This window comes from Trichechus manatus, unplaced genomic scaffold, assembly GCF_000243295.1.
Source record: "Trichechus manatus latirostris isolate Lorelei unplaced genomic scaffold, TriManLat1.0 scaffold00165, whole genome shotgun sequence".
NCBI classification, from domain to species: Eukaryota; Metazoa; Chordata; class Mammalia; order Sirenia; family Trichechidae; genus Trichechus; species Trichechus manatus.
In genome coordinates this window covers 2,202,492-2,224,380 of record NW_004444101.1, presented here as the reverse complement: position 1 = coordinate 2,224,380, position 21,889 = coordinate 2,202,492, and the positions used below count along the sequence as shown (strand labels likewise).

General features: G+C 38.0%; 1 protein-coding gene across 1 annotated transcript in view; it reads right to left on the bottom strand.

Moving 5' to 3' along the window:
- Nucleotides 1-21,889, bottom strand: part of RBM44 (RNA binding motif protein 44) — a 35,434-nt gene continuing 13,545 nt past the window's right edge. The window contains exons 10-15 of the mRNA XM_004386493.2: nucleotides 15,435-15,514; nucleotides 15,255-15,328; nucleotides 12,878-13,166; nucleotides 9,055-9,200; nucleotides 8,774-8,919; nucleotides 1-621 (exon numbers count right to left, since the gene is read on the bottom strand). Coding sequence (XP_004386550.1) covers nucleotides 8,796-8,919; nucleotides 9,055-9,200; nucleotides 12,878-13,166; nucleotides 15,255-15,328; nucleotides 15,435-15,514 — 713 coding nt within the window. The 3' untranslated portion in view covers nucleotides 1-621; nucleotides 8,774-8,795. The remainder of the gene's footprint in view (nucleotides 622-8,773; nucleotides 8,920-9,054; nucleotides 9,201-12,877; nucleotides 13,167-15,254; nucleotides 15,329-15,434; nucleotides 15,515-21,889) is intronic.

Sequence of the window (21,889 nt, the reverse complement as noted above, 5' to 3'; positions counted from 1 at the left end):
ACTCTTTCCAGTGAAAACTGGGGAGATACGTCTGAAATGTTTTATTGTTGAGGTCATTAACACATTAAATGTGTCACAGTAGTAATTCACTGTTCTTGGAAGCTTGAGCATATACAAGTTCTGAAATGTCTTCTATCCACAGATTCAGTTTATTTATCTACTATCCTGCGGTCCAACATAAGAGTCTTAGACAAGTGAAAGTACAGCTAAGGCACAAACTTCGAGCACACTACATTTTTCATCTTTGTAAATCATTTAACAAACTCAGAAACAGTAACAATCTTCTCTTTACAATATTTTAATAAACAGATTTAACCAAGGTTTTTTTAATGGACACTATTTTTTTCTTATACAAAATATGCAGCTCAAAGTCTCTAACAAGTTTGAAATATAAAGTTTATAAACTTACTGAAGTTATCTTTTAATCTTTATACAGAGGTCTTAATACTGTAGAAACAATAGTTGCTAGATTTTAAGAAAGGGCTAAAAAGCAGAACATTATAAACAGTTAAATCCTTTTATAGAATCTATTTAATTATGTCCTTTTGCTATTACCACAACTTTTTCCTAATGCTGTAGAACATTCTCTGAAGGTGGGGATTCAAGCTTTCCAAGGAAAGTCTACAGGGTCAAAAAGAGAAGAGAAATCGACAATAAAATGTGTGTTGGTTATGCTAAACCCAATACTCCAGAAAGTATATATTTATTTATCACTACGTTCTACCACTAATCATTATCATTAACTCATTTATCATAGATATGAGTGTCGTATCATTACACTCTATCCTCAATCAGTCATGATTCCTTCAAAATCATATGTGGTTAAGTCACCAAATCAATGTAGCTTGTTTCATTCATTTTAGTTTTGTTTTCATTTTTAGGGCTGATTTCTTCCGTTTTGATTTAATTTTCTATTTGCACATGCATAGTTTAGCTTCCAAAGCCAAAACTACGTGAAGTTACTTTCATAGAGGTTTTGCCTCCATCAATATCCCCCCTCCTCTTAGAATCATTTCATCAGCTTTTCATTAAACTCTATCACTAGATGAATAACAGAAGCAGATCATTAGATATCATACATACAGAGAAGTAGTTAGGCTGTTTTAAAAGAAAAAAACCTGACTGGCATCATGGTGAGAACATGTCTATGTCTTCAGTTACAGACTTTGCTCACTGATCTTCATTATACGCGCATTTAAAGCTCTCCACCCACTCAGCAGGAAATGCATGGAGCTGCATTACATAAATTTTGATGTGGAGAATTTTCATTATCATCCACTAAAACATGGTATACTTTTCATTACGATTTCTTTGACTCATTGGTTCTTTAGACATTTATACCCAAGTGTGGAGATTTTCTATTTATCTTTTCATTATTTCAACACTCTCTTTTCAATCCTTTGGTATTTGAGACTTGCTTTTTTATAATCCAGCATATGGTCAGATTTTATAAATATTTCATGTGATGTGAAGAGACTTTATTTTGCAGTTGTTGCATTCTTTGGCTTATGTATGTCCAATAAGTCAAGTTGGTTATTTGGGTTGTTCAGATCTACATGGCATTACTAATTTTTTCATCTGTTTCTTCTATCACAGGTATTAACATCTCTCGTTGTAATTGTAAAATTGTCCAATTCTCCTGGTACTTCCAGAAATATCTGCTCTGTGTATTCTGAAGGGTGTTATTAAATGCATGTAAATTTGGCATTTTTACTTGTTTCTGGGAAACTGTTTCTTCTTCAATTAGTAATTTTATTGTAGAGTCTACTTGGTCTGACATTAATATAGCATGGTTATCTCTTTTCCCATCCTTTTATCTTCTGATATCCTAATGTTTTAGATGTGTCTACAGAAACTCTATACTTGGTTTTAAAAATCCAATCTGACAATCTCAGTCCGTAACAGGGATATTTAGCTCATTTATATCTATATTTAATTACTAATATAACTGGGTTTCTATCATTTTACTAAGTACTTTCTATTTGTCTTGCCTATGTCCATTTAGTCTCCTTTATTACCTACCTTTGCACTATTTTTTATTACTCCATTCCCCTCCTCCCACTATATTAGCATGGGAGTTACATGCTTTTTTACTTTCTTTTAGTGTTTATCCCAGAGATTACAACATGCACCTTCTACTTATCAAAGTCTGGTATTAACTGGTTAATGTAGCAGGCTGAACACCAGCTCTCCGTCTGGGAGTCTGGAACTTTGGTATGTGCTATCCGGAGGGTTCCCACATGACCATCCCTGATAAAAACCTTGGGTGCTTTGTCTCTAATGAGCTTCCCTGGCAGACTACATATCACTCATGCTGTCACAATATGTTGCTGGAGGAATTAGCACACCCTTTCGGATTCTCCTGGAAAGTGACTCTTGGAAGACTGTGCCCGGTTTCTCCTGGACTTCACCCAATGCACCTTTCCCTTTGCTGATGTTGCTTTGTATCCGCTCTCTGTAATAAATCAGGGCCATGTGCACAACTAATGCTGAGTCCTGTGAGCCCTCCTAGTGATTAAATGAACCTGGAGATGGTCTTGGAGTTCTCAAAATAGTCCATTTTACCCCTGCCCTAAACTTCAGGGTGCTTAGAACAGTAACTGTACTTAATCCTTCCTCGACTTATACTCCACTGTTGCTATTTTAATGTTTTATGAGTGTCTGTGTGTACACGCATACACACACACACACACACACACACACACACAGAGTTATTAGGTGCTGTTGAGTTGCTTCCAACTCGTAGCGACACTATTACAACAGAATGAAACACTGCCTAGTCCTGCGCCATCCTCACAATCATTGCGATGTTTGAGCTCACTGTTGCAGCTACGTCAATCCATCTCACTGATGTTCTTCCTCTCTTTCGTTGACACTCTACTTTACCAAGCATGATGTTCTTCTCCAGAGACTGATCCCTCCTGATAATATGTCAAAAGTACGTGAGACGAAGTCTAGCCATCCATGCTTCTAAGGAACATTTTGGTTGTACTTCTTCCAAGACAGATTTGTTCATTCTTTTGGCAGTCCATGGTATATTTAATATTCTTCACCAATACCATAATTCAAAGGCATCAATTCTTCTTCAGCCTTCCTTATTCACTGTCCAGCTTTCACATGCATATGAGGCAAATGAAAATATCATGGCTTGAGTCAGGTGCACCTTAGTCCTCAAAGTGACATCTTTGCTTTTTATTACTTTAAAGCAGTCTTCTGCAAGAGATCTCCCAATGCAAAGCGTCATTTGATTTCTTGACTGCTGCTTCCACGGGTGTTGACTGTGGATCTAAGTAAAATGAAATCCTTAACAACTTCAATATTTTCTCCGTTCATCATGATGTTGTTTATTGATCCAATTATGAGGGCTTTTATGTTGAGGTGCAATCTCTACTGAAGGCTGTATTCTTTGATCTTCATCATTAAGTGTTTCAAGTCTTCTTCACTTTCAGAAAGCAAAGTTGTGTCATCTGCATATCAATGGTTGTTAAGGCAACTTCCTCCAATCCTGATGCCTCGTTCTTCATATAATCCAAGTTCCTCATGAGCACAATTGTTCTGGAATTCCCATTCTTTGTAATGTTATCCATTATTTGTTATGATCCACACAGTCGAATGCCTCAGCATAGTCAATAAAACACATGTAAACATCTTTCTGGTATTCTCTGCTTTCAGGATCCATCTGACATCAGCAATGATATCCCTTGTTCTATTATCCTCATCTGAATCTGGTTTGAATTTCTGGCAGCTCCCTGTTGATGTACTGCTTGTAATCGTTTTTCAATAATCTTCAGCAAAATTTTACTTGCGTGTGATATTAATGATATTGTTCAATAGCTTCCACATTCTGTGGGATCTCGTTTCTTTGAAATGGGCACAAGTATGGATCTCTTCTATATTACATCCCATAAAACACAATCATTCTTGTTTTATACAGTCCTTACTAATGGCGATATACTGAATATACTCTCTTTTGATCTAATTTTTCCTGGGCCTCTGACTTTCATCTAAGACCACTTTCTTCCTAGAAAACATTCTTTAGTATTTTCTTTAGAGTGAGTTTTCTTCTAAAGTAACAAATTATCTTAGTTTTTGAGTGAAAATGTATTTATTTTACTTTTATTCTTGAAGACTCTTTTTCCATCACCATTGACTCCCCCCTTTTCCCCTACCCTCCAGCTCCTGGCAACCATTAATAAACTTTGGTCTCTATACACTTACCTTTTCTTGTCTTTTTATATAAGGGAGGTCATACAATATTTGTCCTTTTGTGATTGACTTATTTCACTCGCCATAATGTCTTTCAGCTCCATCCACGTTGTAGTGCGTATCAAGACTTCATTTCTCCTACTGGCTAAGTAGTGTTCCACTGTATACATGCACTACATTTTCTTTATCCATTAAAATGATGATGTACATTTGTTTCCACCTTTGGCTACTATGAATAGTGCTGCAACGAACAGTGGTGTACAAGTCTCTGCTTTCAAATCTTTTGGGTATATACCTAGGAGCGGAATTGCTGGATCATATAGTAGTTCTATTTTTAGTTTTTTGAGGAAGCACCACGCTGTTTTGTACAGTGGTTGTACCATTTGGCATTCCCACCAGCAATGTGTAATGGTTCCAATTTTATATTTTCTTTTTTAGCTTTGATTTTCAAGCAGTTTTTCTCTGATGTACTTAAGTCTTTTTATTTTTCATGCTTGGGACTGGAAAAAGTTTTATTGAATTTTTGGCTTGATATTTTTCATCATTTAAAAGAGTTTTCAAATTTTGTGTCTGCTCTTTTCTCTCTTTTCCCTTCTCATTACATGTTCATGTCTTTTACATTCTCTTCTGTGTCTTCCATTCTTTCATTTCTCTGTGCTTCACTCCATAGCTTCTTTTGAACTATGTTTCTAGTTCTCCACAGCTATTTGTCTTATCTTCTGTGGAACCTATTAACTGAGGTTTTTTTTTTTTAAATGTGCTTTAGGTGCAAGTTTGCAGCTCAAGTTAATTTCTCATTCAAAAATTTATAAACATATTGTTTTGTGACATTGGTTGTAATCCCTACAATGTGACAACACATTCCCCCTTTCCACCTGGGTTCGCTGTGTCCATTCATCCACTTCCTGTCCCTTCCTGCATTTTCATCTTACTTTTCAGTAGGAGTTGTCCATTTGGTTTTATGTATTTGACTGAACTAAGAAGCACGTTCCTCATATGTGTCATTGTTTTACAGACCTGTCTAATCTTTGAAAAGTGGGCTTTGAGAGTGGTTTCAGTTCTGAGTTAGCAGAGTGTCCCAGGGCCATAGTTTTGGAGGTTCCTCCAGTCTCTGTCAGACCAGTAAGTCTGGTCTTTTTTCATGAATTTGAATTCTGTTCTACATTTTTCTCTCATTCTGTCCAGGACTCTGTGTTGTGATCCCTATCAGAGTGGTCAGTAGTGGTAGCTGGGCACCATCTAGTTCTTCTGGGCTCAGGTTGATGGAGTCTCTGGTTCACATGTTCCTTTACTCCTTTGGTCTAGTATTTTCCTTGTGTCTTTGGTTTTCTTCATTCTCCTTTGCTCTGGACAGGATGGGACCAATAGATGTATCTTAGATGGCCATCTGCAAGCTTTTTAGTACCCAACTACTCACCAAAGTGGGATGTAGAGTATTTTCTTTATGAACTAGATGTCCCCCGAGACTATGGTCCCCAGCCCCTAGGTCCCTCAAGGTATTTGGATGCGTCTAGGAAACTTCTATGCTTTTCTTTGGTCCAATTGTTCTGCCTATTGTGTTGTCTTTCCCTTCATCAAAGGTGACACTTTTCTACTATCTATCAGTGATTTTCCCTTCCCCACCCTCCCCACCCTTGCAACCATCGAAGAATGCTTCTTCTGCATGTAAACCTTTTCTTGAGCTCTTATAATTGTGATCTCATACAATATTAGTCCTTTTGTGACTGACTTATTTCACTCAGCATAATTTGTTCACTCAGCATAATTCACTCCAGATTCATCCATGTTGTGAGGTGTTTTCTTAACTGAGTTCTTAACTTTAGTTATTTTCTCATACAGAGAATCTCCTTTAAAAAAAAAATTTTCAGTTCTCTACTAAAATTCTGAATTCTTTCTTCTGTCTCCTCAAACGTAATACATTTGAATCACGTAGCTTTTGCTGTGTAACAAGCCACCTTCAAAATTTAGTAGCGTAAAACTACAATTTTTTTAGCCTATAATCCTGCCAGTTAGCCATCTGGGCTGGCCTCATCTGGGCAATTCTCTTCATCATGGCTTAGCCCACTCACACATCTATGGTCTGCTGCCAGCTAGGGTGGGTGGACCTGCTGATTGAGACTGGGTTTGGGATCAGTTGCCTGGGATCCTTGGCTATTCTTCACCCAGCCTTCTGTCTTCTAGCAGGCTGTCTGGGCTTCTTCACACCGTGATGGCGAAGTTCAATAGAGAGCAGAGTGAGCAAGGCCTCTTGAGGACTAGGCTTAGAAGTGGTACAACTTGTCAAAGCAAGTCAAGAGGCCACCCTAGATTCATGAAGGTAGGACAAAAGACTCCATTTCTTTCTTTCTTTTTTTTAACTGCACTTCAGATGAAGGTTTACAGAACAAACTCGCTTCTCATTAATAGTACATATATTGTTTTATGACATTGGTTAACAACCCCACAACACGTTAACACTCTCTCTTCTTGATCTTGGGTTCCCTATCACCAGCTTCCTTGTCCCCTCCTGCCTTCTAGTCCTTGCCCCTGGGCTGGTGTGCCCCTTCAGTCTCATTTTGTTTTATGTGCCTGTCTAGTCTTTCAATGAAGGGTGAACCTCAGGAGCAACTTCATTACTGAGCTAAAAGGGTGTCTGGGGGCCATACTCTGGGGGTTTCTCCAGTCTCTGTCACGCCAGTAAGTCTGGTCTTTTTTTATGAGTTATAATTTTGTTCTACATTTTTCTCCAGCTCTGTTTGGGACCCTCTACTGTGATCCCTGTCAGAGCAGTCAGTGCTGGTAGCCGGGCACCATCTAGTTATACTTGACTCAGTCTGGTGAAGGCTGTGGTAGTTGTGGTCCATTAGTCCTCTGGACTAATCTTTCCCTTGTATCTTTAATTTTCTTCATACTCCCTTGCTTCTGAAGGGGTGAGACAGTGGAGTATCTTAGATGGCTGCTCACAGGCTTTTAAGATCCCAGACATTACTCACCAAAGCAGAATGCAGAACTTTTTCTTTATAAACTATGTTATGCCAATTGAGCTAGATATTGCCCGAGATCATGGTCCCCACAGCCCTCAGCCCAGCAGTTTGGTCCCTCGGGGAGTTTGGATTTAGATCCCATTTCTTGATGGAATGCGCTGTAAAGTCACATCGCAAAAGGGTATGGATAAAGAAGAGGAATAATTATGGCCACTTTTGCAAAGACTCTATCACATATAAGTATGCTTGATTTTTAAAAGTGTGTCTGGTAACTTATAGAATTGGAGGTCCCAGAAATCAGTTTCTATTATCTAGAGCTTTTGCTGGTTTTTACTCATGTGGCCTTATTTCCTTTATGATTAGTTACTTTTGATCATATATTCTTATTTATAAACTAGTTTTTGCAAAATTACTGGTAGAAATAATTTGAGGCCTAAAATGGTATTACTTCTTCCAGAGAATTCTTACCTTCATTTCTTCCAGGTATCTGGCAGGACTAGTAACCCTAGACAGTCTCAATCCAGTTTAGGGAATAAAATGTGCAGCTGAGTTACAGTACCTCTGGGAAACTATCTATTTTGGTTTAAGTTTACTCCTAAAGTATAGGACTTTGGGGTCCCAACCCCAATGCTGAGAGGTCACCAAGGCCCTATGCCCCCTTGGCAAGCCAGGGCTTTCTATTCCCATGCCCCTGGCTGGGAAGCTATCAGAAAGTCCCCTCAAACTCCTCCCTGCCCCTCTACAAATAACACCAGAGGAGAAGTGATCCAATTGGGTATAATTCCCTATGACTCATCTTCTCTGTACCCTGGCCTAGTAATTCATCACTTGTCAGTTCTCCAGTGCCTTCAAGCAGATGTTCTTCATATTTTATTTAGCTTTTCTACTTGTTTCCATGGAAAGTTGGTTTGTATCACCTATGACAGCTAGAACTGGAAACGGAAGGTCCACTCACCATTTTGTAAGAGAAGGATTTTATGTTTATACGTGGTAATTTAAAAATTTATGCACAAATTCTTTTATACTCCCCTCTCCAAGAGGTAGAGCTTAATGTCTCTCCCCTCAAGTATGGGCTGCACATAGTCACTAACATGTAATGAATAGAATGTGGCAGAAATGAAGAAGTGTGACTTCTGAGGGTAGATCACAAAAGGCCTGGCAGCTTCCACCTTGCTCTCTCTCTAGTGTCTCTTGCTCCAGGGGAAGCCAGCTGCCACAATGCAAATACACTTAAGCAATGCTATGAAGAGGTCTGCGTGGTGAGGGACAGAGGTGTCCTGCCCATAGCCGCGTAAGTGAGGCATCTAGGAAGTCAGATTCTCAGTCTAGCCTTCGATGAATACAGCCCTGGCCAACACCATGAGAGACCCTGATCTAAAACCACTCAGCTAAGGCACTCCTGAATCCTGACCCATAGAAACTGTTACATAATACAGGTTTGTTATTTAAACCACTCAGCTTTGAGGTAATTTGTTTTGCATTAATAGTTAACTAATACAGTGGTTTAAAAAAATAATTATTTTCATGTGAAAATAAAATCAATAGCTTTTAAAGTATCATTTAAATATAAATTATTTAAATATAAAATAATATTATCAGCTTACCTCTTCATTGCTTCTTTTATTCCTAAATGGAAGCAGAGTTTTCCAAAACAGATGAAGTCATTTCCACGATAGTACTAATAGATAAGCCATTCAGAAAACCCTTATGGCTCAGTCTCACTTCCTGAAGGGCACTGACAATACGGTCTCTATGGAAAAGAAAAACATACACGAGCATTGCCCTTTCCCAATTAACACATTCAGAACACGGTCTGGTGACTAAACTGAACTATATTTTTACATAAAAAGTTTAAAACCAGTTCAAATACAATTTCAGTCATCACCTGCTAACTTCTGGGTGTAGTTCAGTCAGTTTCTTCATGATCTTGGTAAAGCTACGCAGGTTCAAAGTATTTGGAGGTATGAATTGAGCAGGTATATCAGGTAATAATTTAGCAGATTCAATCTCTTTACAATTCTTCTTGACACCCTAAATAAGTATTTTTAAAGTTTTTTTAAAATCAGTAAGTAAGGAACATTACATAGAGACAATCCAGCTTATTCAATTAAAATAAATTTTAAAATTATAAACAGTAAAATAAAAATGCCTAAGAAATTTACTTTGATTTGAAACTATTTATACCAAGTAGTTTTACTTGAACTGTACACAGGGCCATGTATTGAGAAACATGCCTGCATGTTTACTTACAGAAGTCATGAAGTGTATGAGGCTACATCTAAGTCAGCCTTTCTCTGCCAGGATTCCTCATCTGAACCACAGAACACAGAAAATGATGTAATTATTTTCTCAATTCTCCCAATTCTCTCCAAAGACAGTACATAACTATAGTTCCATTCTAGATACAGCGAGGTTAACTCATTACATACACTGCGTGTCTTAAGCTTAGAGCATTAAGATTTAATTCTTTCAGCCACCTGACAGAGAAAGGCTTGTCTAAATGGTAGTTATAAACACTCTACATCTTATCCACTAAATACATAATGAACACAAACTATATGCCCAGAACTGTAGCACATGCTGTGAGAAAACCTAGTCATACACAATACTGCCCCCTCCACTATGGATCTTATAATCCAATTAAAGAGACAAAATAAAAATGATAGTTAATTACTATTAACCAAGCAAGTAAGCTTTAAATTATCTAAAATACTGTAAATCCCATGAAAGTTCAATGAAGGAAGAGTTCAGACTTGAAAGCTGGGTGAAAAGCTCTGTCACACCAGAATACCGTGTACTTTACTCATTTTCTTACTGCCTTGTCTCCTCCACTTGAAGTAAGCTCCATGAAAGCATGCACAGTTTTTATCTCTTTTGTTCACTGTTGGTGAACACAATTGGTGGTAATAAATGTTGAATAAAAAAATAAAGGTTTGGGATACAATAGATTGTGACAACTGAAACCACAGAAAGGATGAGATCTCCAAGAAAGGCCCAAATTACTGGTAAATAATAACAACAGCTAATAGTTATGGAGTACATTCTCCGTGCCAGGGACAGAATGAAGAAATGTTGAGAGTCTAAGAAAAAGAAAAAGGTGACAAGAAATTGCTGGAAAGGTAAGAGAACTTGGCGTATAGTTTAAGAGAGATGATAATAGGAGCCTCTCACCCCGCACTCCTACCCACAGCCCAAGGTGCCCTATTTATCCCATATAACCTCCCTCTGCCAACTCCACGGCCCACTGTGACATCCGAATGGGCCCAGAGTGTTATCACCTGTACTAGTGAACACAAAATCATAGGCTAGATCAATCAGTTCGCTGTCTAACAAATGTGGAAGTGGAACACAGAGCAAATGAGTTAGTCAAATGATGACAGGCGCTTGCATTGCAGAGTTAGAATCAAGCAGGGCCAAACCAGAACCAAAGTCGAATGAGGGAAGAGTCCTGAGCTGACCGGGAGACAAGGCAGACGGGGGGGTGGGGGTGGGGGGGAAGTATTTTATATGGAAAGGAGCCCTGGTGGCTCAACAGTTAACTGAAAGGTCTGTGGTTTGAACCCACCAGCAGCTTCACAGGAGAAAAGAGCTGGTGATCTGTTCCCATAAAGATTACAGTCTAGGAAACCTTATGGGGTAGTTCTAGTCTCTCCTATAGGGCTGTTATGAGTCAGAATCAACTCAATGGCACACAACAAGTAACAATGGAAACGGCAGATTAACGAAAATTTTAGAGACCAACGTCAGATTATTAAAACAAAGGAGAGAAGCAATCAGAGAAATTTAAAAAAATGGATATAAACTACTTGTTTGAGAAGTTTGGCTATAAGAACACATCACAAATAAGGATGGTGATGTCAAAGGAATGCAAAGTCAACTGAAGATCTTGTGAGGGTTAGGAAGAGTCGTGCATGACTCTGAGTGGAGAGAAGGCCCCTCAGGTGGAAACGGAGCAGCTAACGGTACAGAAAAGGAGTGGCATGACTCCAGGGGTTAAGAACAGATAGGATAAGGGACATAGCAGAGATCCTTTTACCTTATTCTGAAGGAGAAAATCTAGATTTGTTTATTCAACAAATATTTATTCTTTCATTCATTTATTAATAAAAAGGCACTTGCTCTTCCTATATATAGATTTGAGTAATCTCAATAAAAATCCCAGGAAGATTTTTTGTATCAACAAAATGAATTATAAAATTCATACAGAAAGGCAGAGACTAGAATACCCAAAATAATTTTGAAAAAGACAAAAAGGATTCATTTTACCTGATTTTAAGGCTTACTATAAAGCTACAGTAATCAAGACAGCCTACTATTGGTATGAAGGCAGATAAACAGATCAATGGAACAGACAGACCAGAAATAAAAACCCAGAAACAGACCCACACAAATGTGGCCAACTGATCTGTGATAAAGATGCAAAGGTAACTCACTGGAGTTAGGACAGTCTTTTCAACAAATAATGTTGAAACAAGTCCGTATGCAAAACAAACAAAAAACTCCTCAACTCATACTTCCAAGCCCAAGCCTGTTGCTGTTGAGTCAATTCCAACTCACAGCCACCTTATAGGACAGGAACAGCTGGTAGATTCGAACTGCTTACCTTCTGGTTAGCAGCCAAAAGCTTAACCACTGCACTACCAAGGCTCCTAACTCATACCTCACATATTATATAAAAATTAACTCAAAATCTATGTGACCTTGGGTTAGGGAAATATGTCTCAAATATAACACCAAAAGCACAATCTATAAAAGAAAAAGAAATGATAAATTGTACTTCATCCAAATTCAGAACTTCTGCTCTGAGAAAAACACTGTTAAGAGAATGAAAAGACAAAGCACAGCTGGGAAAAAGTATTTACAAATCACATATCTATCTGATGAAGGACTTAGATCCAGAATATAAAAAACTCTCAAAACTCAGTAAGAAAATAAACAACCCAGTAAAAATGGGCAAAAGATTTGAACAGGAATGAACTATTGACAGACGCCAACAACATGGACCTCAAATGCATTAAGGTATGTCAAAGAAGCCAGACCCATAAGGTTACATAGTATGATTCCATTTAATAACATTCTGGAAAGGTAAAATTACAAGAACAAGAAACAGATCAGAGCATGAGAGGATTTTCTGGAATGATGAATTGTCGTGTATCTCGACTGTGGTGGTGGTACATGCCTATATGCATTTGTCTAAACTCACAGACATCAAAAAGGGTGAATTTTTCTGTATGTAAATTAAATAAAAAATTGCTGAAAGCCTACTTCGTGCCAGGTGTTCTGGACACACAAGAATGAACAAGGCAAACTTTATCACTTCCCATGTGATGTACATAACCCCAGTGAGGCAGAAATGAGGATATATTAAAATAAAACAACTGCATTTCATAGTTTTAAAACACTTATGAGATAAGGTTAACTGAAAAAAGGCATGATGACAGTTGATTATAACTACTTAGGGAGGAGTAGTGTCCAAAACTAAAGGGACAAAAAGACGCAAAGCACCAGTAAAGAGCCTCGTTCAAGTTACTGAACAACCTGGAGCTGGACAAAGCAGGCCAGGGCAGATCCAAGGACAAGAAGACTCAGAATCAACGCTGTCATTTCCACTTCAAGACTGCCGATGCTGGAGTTATTTATTCCACAAGCTACGTATAGCAATATGCCACATACAAAAGCCATCTAAAGGATCAATCCAGAAAACTAACCTTCTGGTCGACAGGGAAAAACTCACTGTCTGGCTCAGACCCCAGCTGCCTCGGCCTAGTTCTGGGCAATCTAGAAATGCCAGTGGCTGAGTTGATTTCTTTGGTGGTGCTTTTCTCCACATTATTCAAACTAAGCCTGTTTCCATTTCTGGAGGAAAGTGGTGAAGTGTATTCTCCAGGAGTCTTAACCAGCCGCACGTTTACCAATTTCCTGTTTATCTCCATCCCGTTCATTTCTTTCACAGCCATCTTTGCATCACTGTTTTTTGTAAAAGCAAGAGATGCATATCTAAAATACAGAAGCAGAAAACCAAAAGGTTCTTTGTTAATGACTTTAAATTGCTTCAAACTTAGTTTTGTAACTACTAGGTAAAATATATTTTTCTCAAGAATAACTGCTCTTAAAATAAAAAGTTACTCTACTTACCTTGAGATTAGGAAGGTATTTATTTAGGATAATGAAATAAAGATGGGAATTAAAGGATAATAAAGACTTATTCAACATTTCTTATGAATTATCTCCTATTAATTTTATATTGAAACTTACTATTTTAGAAAACTGAAAAGAATTCTGAGAAAAACTATTATAAATGTTTCTGTACATAAGACAAATATAAAATAGTCAACTCCATTTCTACTCATTACCAAACAGTGAGAAAATACAATTTTAAAAAAGATACTCCTTAAAATAACAAAAATATAAGTAAGGAATAAATGTAACAGAAGTTGTGGCAGGAGTTGTCTGTACAAAGATCACCTTAAAGAAGGAAAGAGGTGGCATTTTTCAAAGGAGTAAAGATGCTTTCACTAGAAGATTTAGTTCTTAGAACAAAGTATTACACACGCAAAAAATTAAGCATTTAATTAGAAAAAAATGCAAGAAAACAAGATAAAAGGAGAAATCAGAAAACAAGAAATGCTAAATGAATCTAAGGACTAGTTCTGTGCAACAAAGCAATAAAGCCGATAATCACTGAAAAAAACAACGTTTTGGGGAAAGGAGGTCGAGCAGGAAATGACCTAATTAACTCAAATTAGCAGCTGAAAGGGGGCAATAATCAAAGACACTAAAGAACTATATTTTTCTAGAAAACTGTGTAAATAGTTCAGGTTTTCAAGTTCATTGTCAGAGAGGTACGCTAATTATTAACTCTTTTGAATTGTTATGTATAAACCAAAAAAAGTTAGAAAACCTAAACAGAATTTTAACTGTATAATTAAGAAAGTGGGGCACCAGTCTGAGACAGTGTCAATGGAAAGATAGACAGCAAACCTGAAGTGCGTTTGTTTTCGAATGATGAGGTTAAGGACACGTTTTTATAACTTCCTTGTATTTACCTTCATTTTCTAAATTTCCACACAGAATGTATAATACTTCAAGTAAGAAAGAAATAAAAGTTTTTAAAAAAGAACTCAACAAGATACTAAAAGAATCTTTCACACTGAGTAATAATTCCAGGATTACAACACTACTTTAATATAGCAAAATGCATTAACACCCTATTGATAGGCAAAATAGAAAAAAAGAATATGATCTTAATAGATCTCATTTAAGACAAATAAAATTCAATTCCACTTTTTGATAAACTTTGACCTCAACTACAAATAGGATCCTTTCTTAACTGATAAAGATTTTATATCTGAATCAACAGCTATCATTTTAATGATAAAACAGCTAAGGCATTTCCATTCAACTCTCACCATTATTAGTTGATACTTTTAAAAGTTCTGGCAGTGTCACAAAACGAAAGTAGCAATATAAGCATTGGACAGGACTATCTGTAGATGACATAGCTATCTACCTTAAAAAGAAAAAAAAAAAAAAAAAAAACCCCACAAAACCAAAATCATCAACTAAAAAGTAATTAAAATCAGAAATAAAAATAAATACAATTTTCTGAGCACCTGCTATTTGCCAGGCTTTGTTCTTAGTTTCCATACGTTAACTCGTAGTAACTCCGTAACAATGCTATGAAGGTACCAGCATTATCCTCACTTTACAGATGAAGAGCCAGAGATACAGAAAGGTTAAGTAATTGCCCAAGTTTATTCAGCTAGTGCCCGTTCCCTTAGCTATTGCCCTTTACTGGCCCTACAAAATGGTATAAAACAAGATAAAATACATTAAAAAAAACAAAAAACCTTTCCTATGTGCCATCAATAACAACTTAAAAAGTATAATGAAAGAAAGATCCCGTTAAGAGAGCCCCAGTGAATGACTGCAGTGCTATGTCAACCTGTCTCCCTTGCCTACGCTGCGATCTCCCTGTGGCAAGGCCCTCGACTTTCTCACCACTGCAGCTGACGTCTTGACAGAACTTCTGGCATGTGGCAGACACCCAGTAAGAAGTCTGTTCCTGTAATTTAGGAAACCTACCTGTAATTAGGAGAAGAATCATAAATTGAAATTTCAGAAACTTGGTATTTCTGGAAAAGAGACCTTAAATCAGCCTTAAAAAAAAAAAGAGAAATAAAAGTTTGTTAAAGGTAGAAAGCAAAACAATCAAAACAAACAGCAGAACTGAAAATGAAGCTCAAAAAAGAAATCCTGGCATACCTCAGACACTGACGGGCAGAGACCACCGACGTGGACCAAATACCCCTTTTCTCTTCGTAAAGGTTCTGCACTCTTCATTTCTGCTTGTAGAGAAACATAATACACAACAGAAGATCACCAAATTGTATTGCTATTTTTAAGATGGAATGTGAAACTTCTTAAATCACGTTTCTTTTTTACTATCACAAACCTTAATATCAATTTATTAGCAAATATCAGCACTAGACTGAAGACCAGGAGCCTGGGCCTTCTATCATCTTAAAATTGAGAAGGTTAGATTTGTTGATACTAATTTTTGATCAGAAAATGGATCACTACACCTAAACAGCGTAATCAATTACACCACAACTAAGAAAAACATCTTCCACTCGTCTCTGGTTCAGAGAAGGCACAGCCTGGAACACTGGCCGCACACAATGCTGGCCAGAGCCACCTCTGAGAGTCTTTATATGCATCCTCCGCTGGGGAAGCATCACATCCAAGAAAACCAGACAAAAAGTAAGAGGTATCTAGCCTGACTACCCTCGCTAATGGTAACAGTGCTAATAAATTTAGAAAGTGCTATAGTTTGGAAAAGGAGCACTGGTGGTGCAATGGTTCAGCACTCAGTTACTAAGTGAAAGGTGGGCAGTTCATACCCATGGGAGAAAAAAACCTGCTGATCTCCTCCTATAAAGACTACAGCCTAGGAAGCCCTATGGGTAGTTCTACTCTGTCCTAAAGGGTTGCTATGATTCAGTGGCACACAAAAACATAGGCTGGAAACTACAAATATTAGGATTATAGATATACTCCTTTCTTGCCTGATCAAAAAAAAAAAAAAAATCAAAATTTGGAGGCGGGGCCAAGATGGCAGAGTAGTGACACTCTTCTTGTGGTCCCTTTTACAACAAACACCTGAAAAAACAAGTCAGTCAATTATATATGACAATCTAGGAGCCCTGAACATCAAAGGCAAAGTTGAGGGACTGGACTGAGTGGCAGGGTGAGGGAGAGACGGTTCAGAAGCAGCCAGGAGTTGACAGACCTGACCCAGCGGGGACTGGTACCTTGCAGCAGGCGCATGCGGTGAGGCAAGCGGTGGTGCTCCGGACACGTTTTCCACACTGGGAGAGACTGAGCTGAGGAGAGTCTACTCAAGCCTCCAGAACCAGTGAAAAGCAGCGCTCAATTGGCAAAAGATAAGTACGTGCACCTAACCTACTGCGTGGATCAAAAAACACCCCCCTTAGGAAAAATCTCGCTCCCATTTACCTGCCCCCTCCCCGCTCTGCACCGGGTCCCCAGGCTGGCTTCACCACTGCCACGTCCCTGGGCTAGAAGTAAGGACCCATCACGTGTCCTGAGCCATTCTCCCAGCCTTGGAGAGGGAACAAATTAACAAACAGGAAAAAATAATCTGCCAGCTCCCCTAAGCTGGGGATTCAGGGCAGGCACAGCCCCTTTGCCTAGGCATAGGCATAAGGGGTCCACAGACTTTGAATGCCTTTCACTCCCGCATACACTTGTGTTGGCCCATTTCAACGGCACAGGATCTCATTAGCACAGTACAACAGGGAATATACCCAAAGCCTAACTTCAACTGTCAGCTATATGGTGGAGTGGCAGGTTTGTGACATTTGACACTGTTCTGCCTATTAAGCAGGGTCCTCACCTACCCACATCAGGGGCCTCAGGCCTGGTGGCTCCACCTACGCCACCTAGCCACCCGCGACAGGGGTCCAAGAATAAGTGGTGCCTCCCAGTCCTTACAGCTAACAGTACTGCCTGCCTACAATCCAGCTGCAAAATCCACCCACAATGTGCTCTAGGGAACAGGGACATGTTTTCTTCCCAGACACTCAGAAGCAGCTGTCAGCCCCCCGTCTTATTCAGTGCGTGACCCCCTACTGCAGCCAGATACCTGTGCCTACTCCAATCACCTCTGCCCGTCTAGGACTATAGGTGAGAGCCTGTACCACACATTTGGTGACCGACTACCTGGACCCCTGACTTGAATCCATACAAGAAAAGTAAATGGACTCCTGGTTTCACATACCTGGTAACAGATCTAACCACCTGGTGACAGGACGTTAGAGCTTCAAAGGTACCAACAATCAAACTAGCTCACGTGAGCAGCCTGTTTGGGCATATCAAAACAAAATAAAACAAGAAGCTAGGACACAGTAAGCAAGCATAAAATAAATAAATACAATAACTTATTGATGGCTCGGAGACAACAGTAAGTATCAAATCACATAAAGAGGCAGACCATGATGGCTTCAGCAAGCTCCCAAAACAAAGAACCAAGAAATTTTCTGGAGGAAGAGAACTTCTTGGAATTACTGGAGGTAAAATAGAAAGAATTAATATACAGAACTCTTCAAGAGATCAGGAAGGAGATCATTCAAAATGCAGAACGAGCCAAAGAACACACAGACAAAGCAACAGAGGAACTTAAGAAGATTAGAGAAGAGCATAATGACAAATTTAACAGGCTGCAAGAATCCACAGAGAGACAGCAAACAGAAATCCAGAAGATTAACAATAAAACTTCAGAATTAGACAACTCAGTAGAAAGTGATAGCAGCAGAATTGAGGCAATGGAAGTCAGAATTAGTGAGATTGAAGATAAAGCACTTGACACAAACTTATTTGAGGAAAAATCAGATAAAAGAATTAAAAAAAAAATGAAGAAACCCTAAGATTTACGTGGGACTCTCAAGAGGAATAACCTACGAGTGATGGGAGTACCAGAACAGGGGAGGATAACAGAAAATACAGAGAGAATTGTTGAAGATTTGTTGGCAGAAAACCTCCCTGATATCATGAAAGATGAGAAGATATCTACCCAAGATGCTCATCAAACCACACATAGGGCAGATCCCAAAAGAAAGTTACCAAGACATATTATAATCAAACTGGCCAAAACCAAAGATAAAGAGAGAATTTTAAGAGTGGCTAGGGATAAACGAAAAGTCATCTATAAAGGAGAGTCAATAAGACTAAGTTTGGACTACTCAGAAGAAACCACGTAGGCAAGAAGGCAAGGGGATGACATATATAAAGCCTTGAAGGAAACAACTGCCAGCCAAGAATTACATATCCAGCAAAACTGTCTCTCATATATGATGGTGAAATTAGGGCATTTCCAGAGAAACAGAAGTTTAGAGAATTTGCAAAAACCAAATTCAAAGGATGGAAAAAAATATATCAAGCAAACAACACTCAAAAAAGAGCAGAAGTGGCAATATTAGTCTCTGACAAAATAGACTTTAAACTAAAATCCACCACAAAGGATAAGGAAGGACACTATATAATGCTTAAAGGGTCAATACACCAGAAGGACATAACCATAATAAATATTTATGCACCCAACAACAGGGCTTCAAAACACATAAAACAAACTCTAACAGCACTGAAGAGATAGACAGCTCAACAGTAATAGCTGGAGACTTCAACACACTACTTTCGGTGAAAGACATAACATCCAGAAAGAAGCTCAAAAAAGACACAGAAGATCTAAATGCCACAATCAACCAACTTGATCTTATAGACACATACCGAAAACCCCACACAACAGCAACCAAGTATACTTTCTTTTCCAATGCACATGGAACATTCTCCAGAATAGACCACACATTAGGCCATAAAGCAAGCCTTAACAAAATCCAAAGCACTGAAACATTACAAAGCATCTTTTCTGACCATAAAGCCATAAAGTATAAATCAATAACAGAAAAAACAAGGAAAAAAAAATCGAACACATGGAAACTGAACAACACCTTGCTCAAAAACTACTGGGTTACGTAAGAAATTAAGGACAGAATAAACAAATTCATAGAATCAAATGAGAACGAAAACACACCTTACCAGAACCTTTGGGACACAGCACAAGCAGTGCTCAACAAGTCAATTTATACCAATAAATGCACATATCCAAAAGAAGAAAGGGCCAAAATCAAAACATTAACCCTATAACTCGAACAAACAGAGAGCAGCAAAAGAAGCCCTGAGGCACCAGAAGAGAGCAAATAATAAATACTAGAGCAGAATTAAATGAAATAGAGAATAGAAAGACAATTGAAAGAGACTGACAATTAACAAGACCAAAAGCTGATTCTTCGAAAATATCAACAAAATTGATAAACCATTGGCCAAACTGACAAAAGACAGACAGGAAAAGAAGCAAATAACCCAAGTAAGAAACGAGATGGGCGAGATCACAACAGACCCAATTGAAATTAAAAGTAGCGAAACAGAATACTATGGAAAATTGTACTCTAACAAATTTGAAAATCTAGAGGAAATGGACAAATGTCTAGAAACACAATACCTACCTAAACTAACACAAACACACGTAGAACAACTAAATAAACCTATAACAAAAGCAGAGATTGAAAAGGTAATTAAAAAACTCCCTACAAAAAAAAGCCCTGGCCCGGACGCTTTCACTAGAGAATTCTACCAAACTTTCAGAGAACAGTTAACACCACTACTACTAAAGGTATTTCAGAGTACAGAAAAAGATGGAATACTCCCAAACCCATTCTACGAAGCCAGCATAACCTTGATACCAAAACCAGGTAAGGACACCACAATAAAAAGGAAATTACAGATCAATATCCCTCATGAACATAGATGCAAAAATCCTCAACAAAATTCTAGCCAACAGAATTCAACAACATATCAAAAAAATAATTAATCATGACCAAGTGGGATTTATACCAGGTATGCAGGGATGGTTCAACATTAGAAAAACAACTAATGTAATCCGTCACATAAATAAAAGACAAGAACCACATGATCTTATCAATTGATGCAGAAAAGGCATTTGACAAAGTCTAACACCCATTCATGATAAAAACTCTCAGCAAAATAGGAATAGAAGGGAAATTCCTCAATATAATTAAGGGCATTTATACAAAGCCAACAGCCAACATCATCCTAAATGGAGAGAGTCTGAAAGCATTCCCCTTGAGAACGGGAGCCAGACAAGGATGCCCTTTATCATCACTCTTATTCAACATTGTGTTGGAGGTCCTAGCCAGAGCAGTTAGGCTAGAAAAAGAAATAAAGGGCATCCAAATTGGTAGGGAAGAAGTATCTCTATTTGCAGACAGTATGATCTTATACACAGAAAACCCCAAAGAATCCAGAAGAAAACTACTGGAAATAATAAAAGATTTTAGCAAAGTATGAGGATACAAGATAAACATAAAAAAATCAGTTGGATTCCTCTACACCAACAAAGAGAACTTCAAAGAGAAAATCATCAAATCAATACCACTTACAACAGACCCCAAGAAGATAAAATATTTAGGAATAAATCTAACCAAAGAAGCAAATAACCTATACAAAGAAAACTACAAGACACTACTGCAAGAAACCAAAAGAGACCTGAATCGGTGGACAAACATACCTTGCTCATGGATAGGAAGACTCAACATTGTGAAAATGTCAATTCTACCCAAAGCAATCTACAGATACAATGCAATCCCGATCCAAATTCCAATGGCATTTTTTAATGAGATGGAGAAATAAATCACCAACTTTTGGACATGGAAAAGGCCCTGGATAAATAAAACATTACTAAAGAAAAACAAAGCAGGACGCCTCACACTACCTGATTTTAGAACCTATTATACTGCCACTATAGTCAAAACAGCCTGGTACTGGTACAACAACAGATACAGAGACCAATGGAACAGAATTGAGAATTCAGACATAAATTCATCCACCTATGAGTAGCTGATATTTGACAAAGGCCCAAAGTCTGTTAATTGGGGAAAAGACAGTCTCTTTAAGAAATAGTGTTGGCATAACTGGATATCCATCTGCAAAAAACTGAAACAAGACCCATACCTCACACCATGAGCAAAAACTAACTCAAAATGGATCAAAGACCTAAATATAAAATCTAAAACGATAAAGATCATAGAAAAAAAAAACAGGGATGATGCTAGGAGCCCTAATACATGGTATAAACAGAGTATGAACCATAAGTAACAATGCACAAACACCAAAAGAGAAACTAGATAACTGGGAGCTCCTAAAAATCAAACACTTATGCCATCAAAAGACTTCACCAGAACAGTAAAAAGACCTACAGACTGGGAAACATCTAATCTCTCAAATCTACAAGACACTGCAAAACCTCAACAACAAAAAGACAAATAACCCAATTAAAGAACGGGCAAAGGATATAACAGGCACTTCGCCAAAGAAGACATTCAGGTGGCTAACAGATATATGAGGAAATGCTCACGATCATCAGCCATTAGAGAAATGCAAATCAAAACTACAATGAGATACCATCTCACCTCAATGAGGCAAGCACTAATCTAAAAAACACAAAATGATAAAATGTTAGAGAAGTTGTGGAGAGACTGGCACATTTATACATTTGATGAGAACGTAAAATGGCACAACCACTTTGGAAAACGATTTGGCACTTCCTTAAAAAGCTAGAAATA